The following is a 20,973-nucleotide window of genomic DNA, read 5'->3' as shown; positions in this document are numbered from 1 at the left end:
CATCTGTTTGGACCCATGAAGAAGATAACAAACCTTTTACGCCAGCAGTAAGTCAGGGCAGTCCGTCCAAGTGGTCCGGACAAAAAAGAGAAAAGTGTACGTCAGAGGACTCTTTCCCAATGGCTGGCCACCGTTTAGCATATGGTGACGCCTGTCCAATGGGAAAGAGGGGCGGGGCTTAAAGCCTGCTTGTGAAACCTCCCAATAACACCAAATCTCTCCTGCGAGACTGCGCATGTGCGCAGTCTTACGCTAGGCTTCGACCTAAAAAAATGACTTTGAAATGAAAGATGTGTTTTTCATTGGCGCGCTCTAATTTCCATTATTATCTCAAAGTACTGACAGTTCAAGTTGGCATCCTGTTTTCCTTCTTTTAGGTTTTTTACTGTAGGTGCTCATATGAACCAGAGAGGGGACAAGTTAACATGCATAAGTACTTTGCTCTGCAAGTGCATGGCAGAGTAAAAATGAATTTACCAAACTTCATTTTTATTAAATCAGGAGCGCATGCATGTAAACATTTAGTGAGTTAAAAATAATCAAATGGGAATAGAAGTGTTTTTATGTGCGTACACAATATGCTGTGAAGAATGCTGATGCTGTTCAGGGCTCCTAAATTCATGTGAGTTTTAGTTTCCGAAGCATCTAAAACATCCATATGATTGAATACAAGCAGTCTTCGATAATATAAGTTCTTTGAATTAACTATGCCTGTGTTTTTATTTTATAGGATTATCAGAGACCATGGTTTGATCAACCTCAGAAAATGTCAGAGTAAGTACTGATAGCAGCACAACATACTGAAAAATTAGTGTGCAATATAAACGGGACTTTAACAGTGATGTATTCTACATTTACAAGCCCTGCATGCACCAACGTTTTTACAGAGGCCTCCATGTCATAGTTATATCATAGTTTTAAGAGAAAACAGTTTGGTGGTCCCACCTCTCTGTGGAAGTGAAAAACTGTTTGTTGCATGTGTTGCTATAGATTTATGCTCTGTATACTCCTGCCATCTCGTCCAGAGCTGGGACATTTGCAACTTTATTTTTCTTTGATGAAATCTCTTGAGTTCTAAGGTATTTTTTGGCTGTTCTTTATGCCTGCATTGCGTGAGGGCACTGACTCTCTTTTAGATTGTTTTTTTTCCGCCATCTGGTTCAGGCCTTATGACTGAAGCTCCAGGATGGAGGCGCACTTTGATGTTTTTTCCACTGCTCCCGGTCTTCTTTCAACACAGATTAGAGCAGGAAACAACACACCACTGCCAACTCACTGCCGAGACCTCCACGACACAGAAAATGCCTCTGGTCTGCCCATCGCCAGAATTGTAATTTGTGTTTGTCACCTCAAGACTGTGACCGCTAGTGTGAGGTGCTCCTGGAGTTCAGGTCCAAAAAGACTCCTCATCAACGGAGGGACAGACACTGAACCCATCATAAGATGTACAGACACTCCACAGAGGACACTGGTTATCTTTGGGGAAGAAATCCCGGGTGTGGAGGATATCTAGGAAGTGGGCTTCGGACATTCGTGCTCACCAACTATTGCCGAATGCGGTTGTATCCTGCGGTTTAGACGATGAGACAATAGGGCCACGCTAAAGGGCAATGCCAATGGCCAAGAGTATGGCAGAGCCTCCTATCAAGCCCACCATTTCCCTCAATGCAAGGCAGAGCACCACCTGTGAAGGTCGGGCCATTATTCCTTCTAAGTTAAGCCAGCCCTCTGGGGCACCAAATAGCTCTGGCATAGGTCAATCTCACAAAAAAGCCCATAACCTGGCACCCTCTGCATCCACTAGCTTGCAACATTCCCAACCAGCTGGCAAGACTTACATTTTGGCTTCTTCTGCAGCAAAGCTCATGCCTGGGTTGAAAACGGCAACAGGCCCCAAGATGCTGCTGGTGCTGAAAGACTACTCTGGGCCGACACTACCTTCGGCACCGAAACTCCGGTAGCCAAGACCTCCATCGACCCTGAAGCAGCCCACTTCAAAAAGGTACTGCTTCCAAGGACAACCCCTTTGATATTGAGAACTTTAGACTCCAAAAGCCCAGTTGACTCAGAGCAATCAATTCTTGAACACCTCCAAGTGGAACTTAATGCCAGGCAAAAGACACTATTTCCATCCACAGACGTTAAAGATTACCACTAAACCACTGCCCAGAGTGGCTGACAGCCTACCACCTAAGCGGAAGCCAACCTTCAAGAAGGACTTGGTTTCAGCTTCAGAATCGGCTCCCAATTTACTTCCGGTCACAAAGAGAGGCACAAGGGCATGAGCCCTATCAACTTCGCCCCTTCAACTCCTCCTACACCTCCTTGCCGCCCCCCCTTCCACCTCCTCCTCTCCCTTCCCTGCCATCTCTAGACCTGCTACCAAGGGCATATACAGTCCTCAGCAGGATCACATAGCCTTTACCATGAAGATGAGACATATGACATAGCTGGGGCGTCAGGCCACAGGGGACAACACTCAGATGATTGTTCTCAGACCCTCCCGAGTCCCCTGACTCAGATCTATGTCCCTCCAAACCCTCTCCCCAGACAATACTACTATGAGGTAATAAAATGGGCATCCCAATAACATAAAGTGGACGTCCATATTATTCAGGAGGAGGACAATGTGTTAAATGCGACCCTTTCAAAACAAAGCAGACTGTCCAGTTCTAACCCATATCAAAGGCCATGCTAAAACCAGGTACAGAGCCGTTTAAGGACTTGGTCAAAGGCAAGGTAGTATCCCCTAGGGTAGAGCAAAAATACAAGTCCTCACCTTCTGACTCAACATACATCAGGAGATATGTAGATCCAGGCTCTGTAGTTGTCCACTCCGCACAAAAGAGTGTAAACTCCCTGAGGACTGGGGTCATAAGAAGCTGGATGCAGTAGGGAAGAGGGTGGCCACAGGGATGGTTAACCACTGGGTCAGTGCCAATTTTGTTGGCCTACTGGCACAGTGTGATGCAGCCCATTGGATTCAGATGCAGTAGTTGTTTCAACATTTGTCACCTGAATACAGACAAAGGGGACAATAGTTGTTCGCAGAGGGCAAGACCATCTCGAACTCAGATATACGTTGTGCCCTCGATGCAGCAGACACTGTTAGCAATAGGGGTCACTAGAAAAGCTGATGAAGTCTGAGCAGGGCAAATGGTGGGAACACAAATCCCTGCAGCGCTACCTGGACGTAGGGAGAATCCCGAGGGGCTAAAGGATATTAATAGCCCCCAGCTATGATCAACCAAACCCCAATATGATGCGTGATTGGGCACAAAGCAGTTTGGAACTATCAAAAAGATTGGTTGCGATTTTGGTGAAATACACAGAAATAGACCGGGTGGCACTTCAAGAAAAAATAGAAAAACTTAATGAGGAAAGTGGCCAACTAAACAAAGGAGGGAAAGAAAGAAAATTAAGAGAAGAAATGCTAGTGCGCCTAAAGAAAGAGGAAGATAAGATCAAAGAACGCAAGGCGTTTAGATTTCACCGAGACAGGGTGGACTATGAAACTGGGCACATTTTCAAAAAAATAGGATGCTATGAAATTAAACATAATGAAAATGCAGAATGAAACAGGAACCCAGGCATCTACCAGCAAAGACAAATATGCATAGACTTCCTATTCAGACCTAAGCTCTAACATGGAAAGTGAAGCGGAATTGGATGGACAACAAACAGTCTCAAGGAGAATATTAACAAACCTATCCCCAGCCGAAGAAATGAATTTTGTAGAGGAGGAAAGAAGGGCGACCCTCCGCCCCAGGACTTAGCAGAACGCCAGAGGAACAGGCGTAATCACAAGCGGAGGCAGAGGAGATTGTCAAGCAGATCGGCCAAACAACAAAAAGACGAGAGGGAGAGGCTGGTGGAATCACCAATAAACATCAGTAAGACGCAAGCCAAAGCAGTATTCAACCTCCCCAACATTACCCTCACAAAAGCTGAACAACAAATTTTGGCATTAGGACTCTCGTTCTGCCCTGAATCAAATTTCAACTATGCCAACACTAGAATGGACATTTACCGCTTCATAAGGAAATTAAAGCTTACAAAACATCATGCTTTATTAAAATAAAAAGAAAAGGATAAGGAAACGGAAGGAGCTAATGGCTCCGCTGATGAATCAAAGACACAAACAGTGGAGACTCCACCCTATTAAATACGTTAATGGAACTGCAGATGGAATCCACCTCAACCATGGCGCAGAGTACCAACATGGAACCTTGTTCTCAAAATAACATGGAGACAATACAAGCTACAACTTGACCTACGGAGGAATGTATGCCCACAAGAAAAGCCACACCTTTCAAAAGGAAATCAACATTCAATCCAATAATGCCTAGAGACAGCATTGACATTTTTAATGAACAGGTGACTAATGAAATTAAAGAAACTAAATCATAAAATTCAACATACAAAATATAAATGGAATCCAAGAGACAGGCAAGACAAATAGCTACTCTCCAAACTACAGAGCAACAAAAACATCGTTGTGAGAAATGCTGACAAAGGTGGCAACATTGTCTTGTGGGACAGAAAGAAATACATGGTAGAAACACTATTGCAGTTAAACGACAGATCGTGTTATAAAATCAGCAACATATGGGCACTGAAATCAATACAAGACCACTTTTACGGGAAACTTTTTAGCACGGAAGAGCGCTGGAATCCTGACCTTGGACAAATATAAATTTACACATAAGGAAAACCGTACCATCCCGAACATATATTTTATCCCAAAAATACAGAAAGATCAAAAAATCCACGGGCCACATAATTATTTCGGCATAGAACAGTCTGTTAAAAAATGCAAGCCAATATATATACTATTTCCTACAGAATTGGTTCAATCCATGGCAACATATATCAGAGCCGCAAGCGTTTTTTTTTGGTTTTTTTTAGCCAAATTGCTAACTTTCGAGTGGAAAAAGGGCTACCAATTGTTGTCTTTGGACGTAGTGTCCCTATATACCAGTATTAGACATAGGGATGATATAAGGGCACTAGAGCACTTCTTAGGCAGAGAAAAAACAAGACTGTCTGCACATTGTGTGATGCTAAGCAATTTGACCCAATTTTGTCTAAACAACAATGTATTTTTGTTTGATAAAACGGTTTACTAGCAAGTGCGCGGCATTGCGATGGGGGCCAGCTTCTCCCCAAGCTACGCCTGCCTACATATTGGGCGGTGGGAGGAGCTGGTCCTCAACACGACGCACAAACATTTTATGGATAAAATGTTAAACTTTTTCTTAGATTTATTGATGACATCATTATTTTTGGGATGGCTCTACAACGGAGGCTAATAAATTTGTAAATAATATCAACAATAATGATATTAACTTGAGCTTCATGTCAACCATCAGCAGCCACACAATTCATTTCCTTGATGTAGAAGTCTTTGTAAAACACTACAAACTGGAAACTAGACTATTCAGAAAGGAAACTGCGGGAAACACGTTCCTGCACTCGACAAGTTTCCACTCACGTCACCTTGTAAACCGTATCCTCTAAGGGGAAATGCTGAGAATCAAACGAATATGTAGCAACCCCATCGATCTGCAAAAAATATAACTAGAAAGCAAAACCAGATTTCTAGCAATGGGATACAAGAGCAGGACAATAGATGCAGCCATCAGTAAAACTATGAGCTTAGAGAGGAAAACTCTATTAAAACCAAAACTAACTGATCTAGAAAAAGAGAGAGAAAAACTACAATTGCGTCTCATTACAACCTACAATATGCCAAACAAAACTATTAGAAATATTGTACAGCGCAATTGGCCAATAGTGTTAAACGACCCGGTCACAGGTAGTACTTTACCTAAATCCCTGAGTATAACTGATAGGAGGGCTCCTTCTATGAGCGGAAGTCTAGTTAAGAGCAGCCCAGAGGGCGTAGAACCACAAAATTGGCTCACACAACGAAAGGGTTTCATGAAATGTAAAAATTGTAAGGCCTGCCAGTACGGTGTAAATAAAAAAAACATACAAAACACCGTTTCGCGATAGGGAGGTGGAGCTTGCACATGCTCTGCACTGCAAAACGAACTACGCCATATATATCTTGGAATGCTCATGCAACCTTAGATATGTAGGGAGTACTAAACTCCCTGCAAACAAAAGAATTTTACAACATCTCAGGGCGATCACAAAGAGAGATCTAACCTACCCCGTAGCCAGACATTTTCAGGAAACCCACAGCAACGACCTCCAAAATCTCTCTTATTACCTCATAGATACTGCACCAAAAAATAGAAGAGCAGGTGATAGAGAAGGTGCGCTGCGAAAACTAGAAACAAGATACATTTTAAATCTCGATAGTAAATCTCCGGTAGGTCTAAACACCACAGAAGATCTTTATACATGCATATAGAAAATCCTTTTTAAAAGCAAGATCGGGTGGTTCAAAGTAATAATTCTTAAACATCTGCAGTTTTAAACTACTGGTATTAAATCATGGTTTTAACTCGGGTTTTTACTTATAAAGACACATACGATTTCACAACTGAGCTGCGACCAAACACAAGGGGCAAAAGTAGGATGTATAATATCCATGAAAACTAAAAACTAAAATAATGAGAGGATGCCGCCTGACTCTAACCATAAAAACATTGGGTTTTTTAAAATTGTTATTTGCACATTTAGGGGTGTTACTGACACTATTAGGGGGTCACTTTAAGGTCTATATTCCCAATTTTAAGGAAGTGGGGTATACTTTGCACCAGCACTTTACACATACTTTTCATTTCAAACAAAATTTAGGAATAGCCTATGACAGGACAGGACAGTTTCACAAAAAAACTGCATTTATGCATATTTTTATGAAATGATTATACAGAAATGTATAACGTCTTACATTCCGTTTTTAACATATGAAGTGTTAAAGCAATGTTAAATATCAATTTGATGAATTAGGAATTTTATATCCTTTAATTATTAATTCATATTGCAATGTATACAAATTTGCTGCTATGGTATTATGTTTATATTTATTGACATATTTATTTGTATTTATGGTCAAAGGTAAATGGAAATCGCACTATGTAGTCTTCATTTGCTTATGCAGTCTCCGATATTGCAAACTAATATCTAACAAGTAATGAGTTGCAACATGTGAAATCTGCAAAAAACGTGAATTGACAAGATTTGCAAACAAAGTAGGTTTTTACTGTCTATTGGGCGAGTACAAACAATTTGCACTGGTCACTGCCACTTTAAAAAAAGGAAGGACATGCCAAAGAGCACTGTCATGTGATCAAGGTCCAGAAAGAACCGAAATGCGTTATGGCCAGCTAAAAATAAACAACTATTGAGCACAGAAACGCGGTCCGTGCCTGCTTTCCGATACCTGGACTGGTGAATGGTTTGAAGCAGTGTGTGATGATGTATATTATGCAAATAAGAAGCAGAGAACTCTGGATAGTTCCCAAGTTTAGGTGGAGAGCAGCTCCTGGGTAGAGCACCATACAAGACCAGCAAGACACTGAATTTGCTCACCTCAAGTGCCTGCTTTTCTATCAAAAATTTTAAGCATAGAATTATCACAGTGCCATCCACACTGAAATAGAGAGGGACAAAGTATTTTACCATTTCTACAGCAAAATCTTTAAGCATAGGACTAGCACAATGCTATCTGTGCTGAGCTGTATAATGACAAAAGCCTTTTACCACTCCAGGCACAGTTTTACAGCTTTGGCCGGTAAAATACAATCCGAGCCAACCTGGAATTAATAAAAGCAACCCCTGACCGGTGATTCGCTATCATTACAGCTCTTCAGAAAGGTTTAGCTTTGTCCAGACACAAGTGAATACCCAGTATATGTCCGAACAATACCCTTTCAGGCATAGAGTGTTGCATAAATTATGCAAAAAAGCAGACTGAGTGGAAAGCATGAAGCTAGATGAGAAAACTCTAGGATCACTAATCCAGAGACATCACTGTTAATGGAACAATCACTGCAGTGACACCACAGCCCAAAGGTGAGAGGGTGGCCAGCTGTAGTTTATTTAAGAGACCTTACTTCCAATTGGAATGTTTTTGTTCAATACAGTTGTCTTCTGCTTGGATCTGCTGTCCCGTTCTTTTTTGATTTCAAAAGTTTTTATTGGAAATTTCAGTATATCAGAACAATCAGGTCAGAGATGCTGTGAACATAGTATCAATGTATGCGCTCATAAATTGCACAGAGAACAAAACATGTATTGTCCCATTCTGATACATCTCTTTGAGCTATATTTCTAAGGGGATAGAGAAGAAGAGGAGAGGAAGAGAGGATAGGAAAAGATAGGGAGAAGAAGAGAGAAGGCAGAAAAGAGAAAGAAAAAGGTGAGAGTTGAGAAGAGAAGGTGGTGCACCACGTTGCGGCAACTCAGCACTGACCGGAGCACTTCAGACCATGGAATACGTGTTCTATATGGTATGTGGTATAATACGTGTTCTATATGGTATGTGGTATATGTACTATATGGTATATGTGCTATACCGGGGCCCCGGGAGCTGTTGAAATTCGAACGGTTGGTAAGTTCACGGAGGTTTATGGGTTTTGAAGGAGATATCTAAGGTGTTCCACAATTTTCTTTGCGAGGTTCGCCATGGAGTGCTTTGGAGAGTAATGTTGTCTGCCCCTCGGAGGTTAATCACCCAGTTCAACCAGAATGCATAGCTTGCCTTTTTGGTGTCTTTCCAATTGCTTAGGACGACCTTAACAGCCGCCGTGAGGAGAAGATCTAGTAGGGCTCTGTCCAATTCAGGAATTTGGGTTTCCTTAGTAAAGCCAAAAACAAGATAGGGAAGTTCCTTAGTAGGTGGTATATTGAATACTTTGTGGATAAAATCAAATACCCTGTCCCAATAGGCTGAGACGCAGTCACACTGGAGGATTAGATGGTCCAGATCCCCTTCCGCACGCTTGCAATTCCAGCAAAATGCATCAGGGCAGAGTTTGTGGGCATACAGTCGAGCAGGCGTCCAGGAGACTCTGTGCATGAGCCAGAACTTGGTTTGTCCCATTCTTAAGGGGTGGCCAGGGAGAGTTGAAGATAGTGATGGCAAGCAAGACAGAGAAGGCCCCAGGCACCACTGGAAAAGCCAGAAAGTAGAGCAGAAGTTAGCAGATCTTTAGAGCCTGTATACAAGGGGATCAGCAGAGAAAACGAAGCCAGAAGAGAAACTAAAGTATAGAGGGGGATTGATGAGGGGAAAAGGGAAGCAGTGGTAGGAAAGGAAAGCAAAACGGCAAGAAAATATGACTGAGATAACAACATAAAGAAAGCTGTCATGAGGTGCTTTATGGCTGAGGATACCTGGAAAGGTGCTAGAGAAGAGAGAGTTGGGAGAAAAAGGAGGGTAGGTATGTAGAGGGTGAGAAAATAGACCAAGGACATACAAACAAGATGGCATTAAGGAAGAGAATTTAAATCGGGCTTAGGAGATTGGAAAAGCATAACGGAAAGGTAACGATAGCATGGAAGCGAAAAAGTAGGATCTATAAAAGACAGAATAGACAGAATGGAAAGAAAGGGAAAGGCTTTGTGAAGAATGAGGAAAAACATCGGATAATAAGAAATAACGTGTGAAAAAGAAGGGAAGTAGAGGGAGGAAAGAGAAAAAATAGATTGCAATGGAAAGGGGAAATTTGAGTGTGCAGATTGAAATGGAGTGCATAAATAGGGCAAAGAAGAAAAAGAAAAATGAGATGGGAGTGGACAGAAAAGGAAACCAGCATTTGCAATGTATTTGGTCTCGCCTTTGAGATCTTATATGTATTTAGCTATGCAGCACATTAGCCTGGGTGCTGAAACATCTACTGTTCTTAAACATGGAGGGAAAGTAAGCACCAAACTGCGTGACACCAGGTATGGGAACACAGAGATAAATATTGCCTTTCAGTGGGAAATGGTATAGTCCAAAGTTCTGTTTTTAATATAAAATCAGGGCTTTTGGTTGTCATATCACTGAAAATACAAGATTTAAAATAAATATTACTGTTCATGGGTGCTCGTGGAAGAAAATTTCTATGGACTGGAATATGGAGAATGCTAAAGTGATTCTGGTATTTTACTGACCTCTGCTGGTCGTTTTTGTTTTCGTTACCACAAAAATGAAAAAAAGAAAGTCCCTCAGCAGAAAGCAATACTGGTAATTTACTGACCTCTACTGGTCGTTTTCTATCAAGACAGTTAAATAGAGGCAGTTGAACAAAAATAAAGTCCCTAAGCGGAAGCAGACAAGTCCTGGGGATGATCTCCAGAGCCCACAAAGTACATATACACATAGAAGTATATACTAAAGTATATACAAGAGGTCTTGAATGCTCGGCCTAAAAAATATATATATTAGAGAACCAACGCCCGCCACCACCACCCTCTGCAACTGGACCCCGATCAGCACCGAAGACACCACCCGCACGATGAACTCCATCCACTCCGGATCACCAACCGACCCCTGCCCACACCACGTCTTCAACAAAGCCGACGCCATCATCGCACCCCATCTCCGGAACATCATCAACTCCTCCTTCCACACCGCCACCTTCCCGGAAAGCTGGAATCACGCCGAGCTGACCGTCCTCCTGAAGAAACCAACGGCGGACCCCACCGACCTCAAGAACTACCGTCCCATCTCGCTCCTTCCCTTTCCGGCCAAAGTCATCGAGAAGACCGTCAACAGACAGCTTGCTGCCTTCCTCGAGACGAACGGATCCCTCGACCCCTCGCAGTCCGGGTTCTGGGCCAACCACAGCACCGAGACCGCCCTAATCGCATCCACCGACGACATCAGAACCCTGATCGACAACGGGGAAACAGCTGCCCTCATCCTCCTGGACCTCTCTGCGGCGTTCGACACCGTCTGCCACCACACCCTAGTGAAGCGCCTCAGCAACATCGGGATCCGAGAGAAAGCACTGGAGTGGATCATCGCGTTCCTCGCCGGAAGAACCCAGAGAGTCCGCCTCCCCCCGTTCAGATCCGAGGCCACCAAAGTCATCTGCGGCGTACCACAAGGATCTTCCCTCAGCCCAACCCTCTTCAACGTCTACATGAGCCCCCTCGCAGCCATCGCACGCCAACACAACCTCAACATCATCTCCTATGCCGACGACACCCAGCTGATCCTCTCCCTCACCAACGACCCCACCACCACCAGAGCCAACCTACACGAAGGGATGAAAGACGTCGCCGACTTGTTGAGGAACAGCCGCCTCAAACTGAACTCGGACAAAACGGAAGTCATCATCCTGGGATCATCACCCTCCGCCTGGGACGACTCCTGGTGGCCCCCGGCCCTGGGCACCGCTCCCAAGCCAACAGACCACGCACGCAACCTGGGCTTCATCCTGGACTCCTCCCTGTCGATGACCAGACAAGTCAACGCCGTCTCATCTTCATGCTTCAACACCCTGCGCATGCTTCGCAAGATCTTCAGATGGATCCCCACTGAAACCAGGAAGACCGTCACCCAGGCACTCGTCACCAGCCGCCTGGACTACGGGAACACCCTCTACGCCGGAACCACAGCCAAACTTCAAAAAAGACTCCAGCGCATCCAGAACGCCTCCGCACGACTCATCTTGGACATCCCACGACACAGCCACTTCACCGGACACCTGAGAGACCTGCACTGTCTCCCCGTCAGCAAGAGGATCACGTTCAGACTCCTCACCACGCACACAAGGCTCTCCACGACCTGGCCCCAAGTACCTCAACGACCGCATGACCTTCTACACGCCCACCCGCCAGCTACGATCGACCAGCCACGCCCTCGCCACCATACCACGCATCCGCAAAGCCACCGCCGGAGGAAGATCCTTCTCCTACCTGGCAGCCAAGACCTGGAACACCATCCCCACCCACCTTCGGCGAACCCAGGACCATCTCTCCTTCAGAAGGCAGCTCAAGACCTGGCTGTTCGAGCAGTAGCGATCCCCCTCCCCGAGCGCCTTGAGACCCTCCCGGGTGAGTAGCGCGCTTTATAAATGCCGTGATTGATTGATTGATTGAGAGGAAAATAGAAAAATATATAGGACCCAAATTAAGGAAGGAAGAGGACAGAAAGCGAGAGGTAGAAATCAGATGTGAGGGAGAGGGGAAATTTTTACACAGAGAAAGTGTAGGCAGAAATTGAGAGGGCAAATAGAAAGAAATGGAGATATTCTTTGGAGTTCAGGTAGAAGGGGGAATAAAAAAAGGCAGAAAGTACAAAGTTGAGTGAGAGGGATGGTGGGAAACCGAGAGAGTGAAAGTACTCAGGGAGGGGAGAAAGTGAAAGGAAGGAGGGAGATATGGAATACAGATAGGAAGTGACAGACCTGTAAGCACAGGCATTCATTGGATACACTGATGCTCAGTAAGGAGGTGCTCTTTACCCAAACTATGTCCGTCTTTAATATGGACCTTAGGTTCAAGGAGGCCCATTTTCTTTCTGCTTGCGTTAGGCCTTGACATGACACTTTTGCTACACTACTACTCTACACTGCAAGGAAACCACGCCTTTTCACTGGTGGAGATGAAGCCCTGATCCCAGCTGGCCTGCATGTGCATGGTGTGATTTTTAGACCAAATCAATTAGAAGCTGTGGGATAAGCATGTACCACAAGATTAAATAACAAAGGATTTAACTACCTGACCTGTATCAAAGCTCAGAGATGACACAAGCTCTGCCTGAGGGGTGAACATGAAGTTGTGTATTTCCGAGTGAGTGTGTTTTAGACACACACGGAGTCTTACTCTCTAACTGAATCTCTCAGAACCTTAATACCTAACACCACTCTCAAGGCTTATCACATTCTTGCTGAACCTGATTTATAGGCATGACTTCTCAGGGCAATGTGCCATGGTGCCAAAAAATTCATTCACTTGCCAGCAAGAGGCCCTGTGGTGAAGTAAATCAGAAAACATAAAGTTTTGGAGTCAGTAGAAGAGAGCTTCTTCCATCTGAGGCGGACTGACCTTTATGGAAATCCAAAGTTGTTTTTACAACATGCAGGTATCTCCGAAAGGCGAGACAGTCTGCCCTGAAAGATAGATGTCAAACTTGGGCTTCTTTGCTTCCCAAGTGAGTACCATAATTTCCTGAGTGAGGTTATGGGCAAGCCTACAGGGAGTTCTTTCCAAAATGGTGGTCAGTCCATTGGATCTGGTCTGACCGTTTCAACCCAAGAAAATGTAATTTTCCTATTATGTCAGTTCGTGTTAAACCATCTAAAAAGATGACACTATAAATGAAGGATTCAACACACTTATTCCTTTGTCTTTCATCACGTTACTCATTTTCTTGCTTAGATTGTTGCCGCAGATTTTTGCTGATATTGCAGCTGGAACTTCTGTTTTTTGTATGCATATATTCATCATTCAATTCATCGGGTAAAAAAGAGCCCATCAGAAATACAGTGGCGTAAATTGAAACAGTTTGCAAATACCAGATATGTAATATTCAACAGCTATAATTTAGGTTATCAACCACTGCAATAGCGTGAGGGTGTCACAACAAACTCAAGTTTTTTGAAGTGAAATATTGTGGACATTTTGTTAATCAGTAGATCAAGTTGAGTCTCCATAATGTATCCCCCCTATATATGGTAGAAGGTAAATGCCTTGCGTCAGGCCTGAATGACCCCTTCACTAGCTTTGTCAGTCCACAAACTTAGGGCCGATTAGGATGGCGGATGGACTTTGTCCGTCCGCCATCCTGTTGTAGGAAGGGACCGTCCGCCACAGTACCATAGGTACCCCCCATGTGCACCCCCCACCCCCCTTCACCCTGGGGGCCCCCAAAGCAAAGACCATATGCCTTTCCAAGGCATACGACCGCCGGCATCGTAATATGGTTGGCGGTGTCTCGCAGACACCACCACCATATGTAAGCACTTTTTTCCGTCGGTTGCGAAAACGACCGGCGGACTCCCCCGCTGTCCTAATGTGGCGGGGGGTCATTTCTGTGAGGATGGCGGATGGATTGCCACCGCCGGTGGCTACCGCCAGCCCGGCGGGGGCAATCCGTCCACCATCCTAATCGGCCCCTATGTCTTGTAACACTACAGAAGTGTAAAGATATGAAAGTAGACTTGGAAAAGTGCAGATAACTACATTAACCACATCAAGAGAGAAGTATTTGCTTTAAGGGAATGCTAAGCAGCCTCCGTCCTTGCAAATATTGACGCTTTACTGCCAGTAACTACCGTCAAATAGGATGGTAATAAGACACTGGCATGAGACACAAGAGATGAGACGTCAACATATGATATTCTGCATTTCAATTCTATGTGATGTGGTAGCGTTAAAATTAAGGCAACACAACAATTGCCTATACTGGCTCCCTACTCAATTGCTCACCACAGGTTCAAGTCCCACAGAGGCTTCTCTCGCTTAGTCAGCAAAATGTTGCCTTAGCTGCCTCTGCCATCACTTTTACCTCCCTTTGGCAAACAAACCACCTTCCTCACGCAAACGGATCAGGAATGGAACGTTGCAACTTGTAAATAAAGAAGCTTCAGCATGGAATCTTAATCTTCCACGTATGTGATCAGTATTCCTCCACTGCTTTGGAAATGCATGTAACATTCCATCTCCTACTCCTGTTCTGTTGTAAGGGCTTTAGTTTCTTCATCATCTTTTTTAACACCAAAACTAACGACGCTATGATTCTGATCTCTGAAGCCATGGACTCCAATCTGCATTTCCCCGCTGTGAATATGGACTCCATGCCATCTACATTTTTCTGAAAGTGTTTAAAGGTGTCATTAGCATCTTTTTGCTATCTGAAAGACCTTTCGATAATTATCGTAATAACGTCAGCAATCTGTACCCTTGCTGGGACAGGAATGTTACTGGCATGCTATATGGGTATGTACCCCTGTTCTGAGTGTCAAACTAAATGTGAAACCAGTATCCTATTATTATGGCCCTGGTGTCACACTAATCAAGCACAAAGGCTCGGGCTTGTCCCTGACCATGTAAATTCCAGGACCTGACCCATGAATTGGACGATGTAACTAGTGTGCCTTTTAAAGGATAAATGATTACTATCCCTGTCTTGGGTATTGCATGTTATGTTGTAATTGCAGTGTACCTTGTTTTGTGATTTGTAGCACACCACGCTTTTTTTGGTCCGTCGCTGGGAGCAGGGGTTATTTACCCATCTTGTGTAAAATCTTGCTGTTAAGTGAAACTCAGAACTTCGCTTTGATGTCCCATGTGGATTTTGAGTATGTGTGTGTACAGTGAGCGTGTCACTTACATATGGTTGTAGAACAATGTAGAACCAGAACCAACTTCCACAGATGCAGGACAAATGCTACTGACTGGATGAAGAACACCTGCCTGCAGCTGGACACAGACAAGACAGAAGTACTGATCTTTGGCAGCAGCATTGAACGACTCCTGGTGGCCATCAAACTGGGGACCCGTACCAACTCCCTCCAACAACACCAGAAACCTTAGAATCATCATTGACAACAAGCTTACCATGAAATCACAGATCAACATCGTTTCCTCTGCCTACTTCCTCACTCTGCGCATGCTGTGTAAGATCTTCAAGTGGCTAACTCCACACACAAGACGCACCTTGATACAAGCCCTCATCACCAGTCGAATAGACTATGGCAATGCCCTCTACGTACAAATTGCCGCACACCTTCTACAGAGAATTCAGACATACAGAACGCCCCAGCCAGACTCATCCTCTGCCTTTCACGATGAACCCACATCACACCCCACCTCAGGAAACTCCACTTGCTCCCGTACAAAAAAGATTCTAATTCAAGCTGCTGACCCACGCACACAAGGCTCTACACAACCAAGGACCCGCCTACATTAACCACCACCTGAACTTCCACCAGCCATAGAGAAGACTACGCTCTGCCTTCCTTTTTTTTACTCGCCAATACTCCCCACATCTACTGAAGCAGAAGTGGAGGATGCTCATTCACCCACATCGCAGCAAAGACCAGGAACAGCCTCCCCACACACCTGTGACCATCAATAGACTTCCGGAATTCCGAATGGCCATCAAGACTTGGTGTTCGAATAAGCCTCCGACGCCTGCAAGCGCCTTGATACCCTAACTGGTGATTAGCCACGCTTTATAAATCCTGATTGATTGATGTTTGACTGAGAGTCTGAGCACTGAGGTCAGTAGAATCGATTTTGGATGCCCCTGGTTGTAGCATGGTATAAGACGGAGTGTGTGGATAGCTTCCCACAATGTGCGTACCTGTAGTTAGGGTATCCTACATTAATTAGTTCGTTCTGAACCCCAACATCCACATGATGTTACAGCAGCAATGTAAGCTTGTAAGTGATATACATCGCAAGATTAGAATGTAAAGGTTCTGATTACCTATAAAGCTGTCAGTATTCTCTGGCTTAGTAGTTACTGAGGAAAAAAAGGAAGGTTTCTTTGAAAGCCAGCTTTGCAAGATTTCATTATGAGAGATGGCTCTCAGTTAAAAGTCTTATGGGGGCTCCTCTAACAGAGATCTAGGAACCAAAGTGAATGGTCACTGCCGGAGAGGTGATTGCAAAAAATATCCTGAGCAGTCCATCGAGAATTTGTGGCTCTTCTGCCACTGATGCAATAAAACACTTTAAAGATTCAAATAGACAATACAAAGGCAATGACTGATATTCAGTGTCAAGGGGGGTTCACAGAGCACACTCTTCATTGTGGAATCTGCCATTCAGTCGAAACTTAATGCTGACAGCAGTTCATGTTCCAGGCATACAAAAACCAAGTCAAGTGCACGAAGCAAAATGATTTGGGAAGAGCATGAATGGGTGATGCACAAAGATGCGATTTAATGCACTTTTGATTTGTCAGTGTATCGGGAAGTATTTAATTCTAAGAGAATGTGTTGAGTCTTATAGTGGAAGAGATTCTATATAGGGCATATCTAGAGAGGAGTTTATCCATTGAGTTGCAAGCAGAGGACTTCAATATTTTTCTTTATCTGCCTATTTGCTTTTATTGTTTACAGAGTCAGTCCTTCTAAAAGATCATACATGTTATCTTGGTGGCAAAGGTTTCCCATGAGGGTTTAGTGTAAGGTATTTCCAGCCACGAGAAACCACCTTCTCTTTGGGTAGCTTAAGGTGCCCCCTTTTGAGCCTCTGCATCAAACATATTTGAAATGTATTCCACTCACCTTCCCACCTACTTTGTCATGGTCGAAGTTAATTTGCTGTCAAGAGAGTGAATGACTGGGAGCAGTCTTGAGGTTCCCCTTTTTATACTGATAATTGGAAAAATGTCCCACATTAACGACTGAAGGAGACATAAGTGCAGGAGAACAGAACTTTGGTGATGACCTATCACTGTTTTCCATAGATTTAAGTATTCATCAGTGCTCTTCATTCTCCTATTGGAATGTGTTCAGCCTGTCTTTATGAAACTAATTATCGTTGATTTGTGGGGTGAAGTGCATTTCAATTCTTGGAGAAAATAATTACTATTTAATAAACTGCATTAGAGAAACAAATGTCCCATCAAAAACCCATTCATTGATTGTGTTAAAACAACCCTCTGTCTTGAAAGGAAAATAGCTATGAAAGACAAAAAATGTAAGCAACACTTTTTTTGTCCTGTGTCACAAATGTTCAGCTCATGTAAATGTAATGATCATCGTAGGTGTGGCGTACTATAGCATGTCGAATGGTGTGAGATGCCATAAACTATATTAGACTTTTAATGTTTTGGTTTTCAGGCAGTAATTTTCTATTGTTCACCATTTGGTTGTAGTTCTGGAAAGGAGGTACCCCAAAGAGATCCAGGACTTGTATGAAACAATGAGGCGCTTTGCGAGGATTCTGGGACCAATCGAGCATGACAAATTCATTGAAAGCCACGCAGGTATGCACTTCATTTATACTTACTGCCACTCTAAGATCAAAATCCTTCTATACTATGCAAAAATGATGTATTTATTTATTGGCAGGTTTATATAGCGCTAGGAATAGACTCCCGAAGGAGTATCTCCGCGCTTGAGACAACCGGCATGAGGAGCTGATGATAGTAGCATTGAAATTATAACACTCGTAAAAACACCTAAACTAATTCCAGAATAGAGAATCGTTTATCTAGAATTGACTAAACAAGAAAGTTTTCAGTTGTTTCCTAAAAAGGAGATGGTTGTGGCATTGTCTCAGTAGGAGTGGGAGCGAGTTCCACAGATTAGGGCCTACCACAGACAGGGCCTTACCACCCAGCCTGGTTCTGCTGATCTTGGGAACACTCAGTAACAACTGTTCGCTTGACCTAAGAGTGCGGGTGGGAACATATGGTAAAAATTTTCTTGACAGATATTCCGGTCCCAGATCGTGTAGACCTTTGTGTATAATACAACAGGTCTTAAATTTTACTCGTTGGCGTATGGACAGCCAGTGAAGTTTATTGAGCAAAGGTTTGGATGGAGTTCTAGGAGGGGCATTTAAAACCAGTCTGGCTGCTGTATTCTGCACTACTTGCAAATGATAGCTATGACTGTCATTTACTGAAAAGGTTTTCTCAATCTTCAATATGACGCAAAAAAGAGGTTCCACATGAGCTATAGATTTCAAGCTTCACTCACACGCAGGACAAAGATAGAATCGGTACCAGCCGCGCTTGTTATAATCATGTTTAGAGAAGGAACAATGCGCACAGCAGCAGTGTATATCCTTGTTACATAATATACTCAAATATATAGTTTGTTCCCTGAAAAAAGATTAAAGTGACTCTATAATCAGTTGTTGAAATGAGATAAGAACTAATGTTTAAAAATAAAAAAAACTGAAGTTATCCAGTTATAGTTTAGTGAACTAACTATAACTTGCCCACCTGTTGTGCGCTAATTATGACCTTACACACATATTACATCACTCATGAGATGTTAAATTACATAATTGATTACCTCACTGACGATTCTTCAAACAACACCGTCCTTGTTTCTTTTATTCACATTACTCAATGATCCCTTACATAATTTCTTTGAAGAAGTTGTTAGAAAAGGGCAATCTGATAGACTTCGAGCTGCAGATTCCTTACCTTTGAATTTTCCAACCGTCTGGCAGGATACGGAAACTTTTGCTGAGTAATACCCCTTCTGCTCGAAGTCGGGTGGCTCCATTCGGCTCCGCCTGACGTCGATGGTGTCGCTTACGACATTAAGGTGCCTACATAGATGCCACCCAGGCGCGTGGGCGTCAGTTCTTTTCTTTCTGCCCCAGTTAAGCACTGATCTGGGAAGAGCTACCCCTCTGCCGCTTTTTAACAGACTTTTTTCTCGACCTTTGTCGATATTTTTGACGACTTCATGTGCGAGGGATATCGGGCAGGAAGACAGGTTTTAAACCGTGCTGGACTTCTTCCAGCACGATATTGGTTACCGATCACCTCCCCATATGTCTGTGGTATCTTGAATATGACCACGATTCAAAGTCGTGTTCAGACTGTCAGGCGATGGCTCGGAAGACCTTGAGGGAGCGGGTGTTGAAGTTGCTCGCGGCCCGGCAGTCGACACCGCTGAGCGAGACTCTGAGGAGATCACAATCCCGTTCGAAGAAGAAGTTGCGGTATCGCTCACGGAGCCCTAAGTCCTCTTCCTCCCATTCGAGGACATCTGGACACTCGGGGAAGATGCACAAGAAGAAGTTGTCTAAGCAGACTTCGACTTCACCTCAACTGGTGTCCGTCGTCGAAAGAGGTAAGGAGCACCGACCCTCTAGGCATGGTTCTGCGGAGGCAGAGTCGACTTCGCACCTCCCTCCATTTCCAAGAGCGGAACGACTCCAGCTCAAATTAAGGATTTGTACGACGCCATGCGCCGTGTATTTTAGCAGAACGACCCCATTGGTGATCCCTTGGGCCCCATCCGGTTCGACGCCATCGGCCACGGTGCTGGTGGGGCCTCAGGGATCCGATCTCGGATCCAGTTCGATGCCGCTCGTACCAACACAGCCTTCCCCGGTGTCGAAACCGAAGTCTGTGCCAGTGTCGCCGCCAGCGGCTGTCGGTGGCGCAAGCCCCATCCGACGACACTGGGCCGAAACAGCGTCGTATGACGCCGATTCCGGCGTCAACAGAACCTAGGTGTTCTATGTTGTCGCCTGAGCACTTTGTGGATGGGCTAGGCTCAGGAGAGGCATGGGAGAACTAGGATGTCTCTGAGGAGACAATGGACTGTTATGGGGAACTTGTGGAAGCCAGTGGTCTGGATACTTCCCCAGACTCTGCAGTCTCTATCCACCTACAGTGGCTACGGAGGAGGGGGCGTCCTATGCTATGGTGATTAAAAGAAAAAACACTACAAATGCCAATAATGTTTATCACATCTCACCTTACTTTTGGTCACACCCATGAATCAATGTTAACCCGAACAAACTTGTCTCATTTCGTTTGTTTATTTTTCAAATTCTATTTTCATTTTCTTAGTATCAAAACAATTTCTTTTGAATCCTACAAATTTCGTATCTACAACCCACACCCACAATTTACATATTTATACATTAAACAACAGCACCGGGCGACCCAAAGTTCCTCAGCCAACACCCCACCCAAGAAAGTTTGATGGTGCAGGCCTCTACTTCCCAGGGCGCATTCCCTTCTGCCCCTCCGGATGTGGAATCCAAGAGACTGGACTAATTTGGGAAGAAGATATTTTCTTCCTCTAGTCTGGCATTGCGGTCGGTGAATACTGCATGCTTATTGGGCCGTTTCTCCCACTCTCTTTGGGAGATGGTTGCATAGTTGCTGTCACAAGTCCTGGAGGAGGTGCTGGCTGTGCTCTCTCAGGCTGTCAAAGACAGGAGAGAGGAGGCAAAATTCACCATACAGTGTGGTTTGGATACAACCGATTCGCTGGGCAGATCTATTTCAACGACAGTGGCCTTGAGGCACCATGCCTGGCTTCGTGCAACTGTCTTCTCGGGGGATGTCCAGGCCAATTTGATGGACATGCCTTTTGAGGAAAAGGCGGACTCTGCCTGGTCAGG

At 44.2% G+C, this 20,973-nt stretch overlaps 1 protein-coding gene across 1 annotated transcript in view; it reads left to right on the top strand.

Moving 5' to 3' along the window:
- The window catches only part of TADA2A (transcriptional adaptor 2A), a 301,706-nt gene that overhangs the window by 190,926 nt on the left and 89,807 nt on the right, over positions 1 to 20,973 (top strand). The window contains exons 9-10 of the mRNA XM_078679774.1: positions 731 to 774; positions 17,744 to 17,854. Coding sequence (XP_078535900.1) covers positions 731 to 774; positions 17,744 to 17,854 — 155 coding nt within the window. The remainder of the gene's footprint in view (positions 1 to 730; positions 775 to 17,743; positions 17,855 to 20,973) is intronic.

The sequence above is a fragment of the Lissotriton helveticus genome, chromosome 3_1, assembly GCF_964261635.1.
Source record: "Lissotriton helveticus chromosome 3_1, aLisHel1.1, whole genome shotgun sequence".
NCBI classification, from domain to species: domain Eukaryota; kingdom Metazoa; phylum Chordata; class Amphibia; order Caudata; family Salamandridae; genus Lissotriton; species Lissotriton helveticus.
Note: the sequence above shows the minus strand (reverse complement) of the source record. Positions and strands in the feature narration are given on the sequence as shown.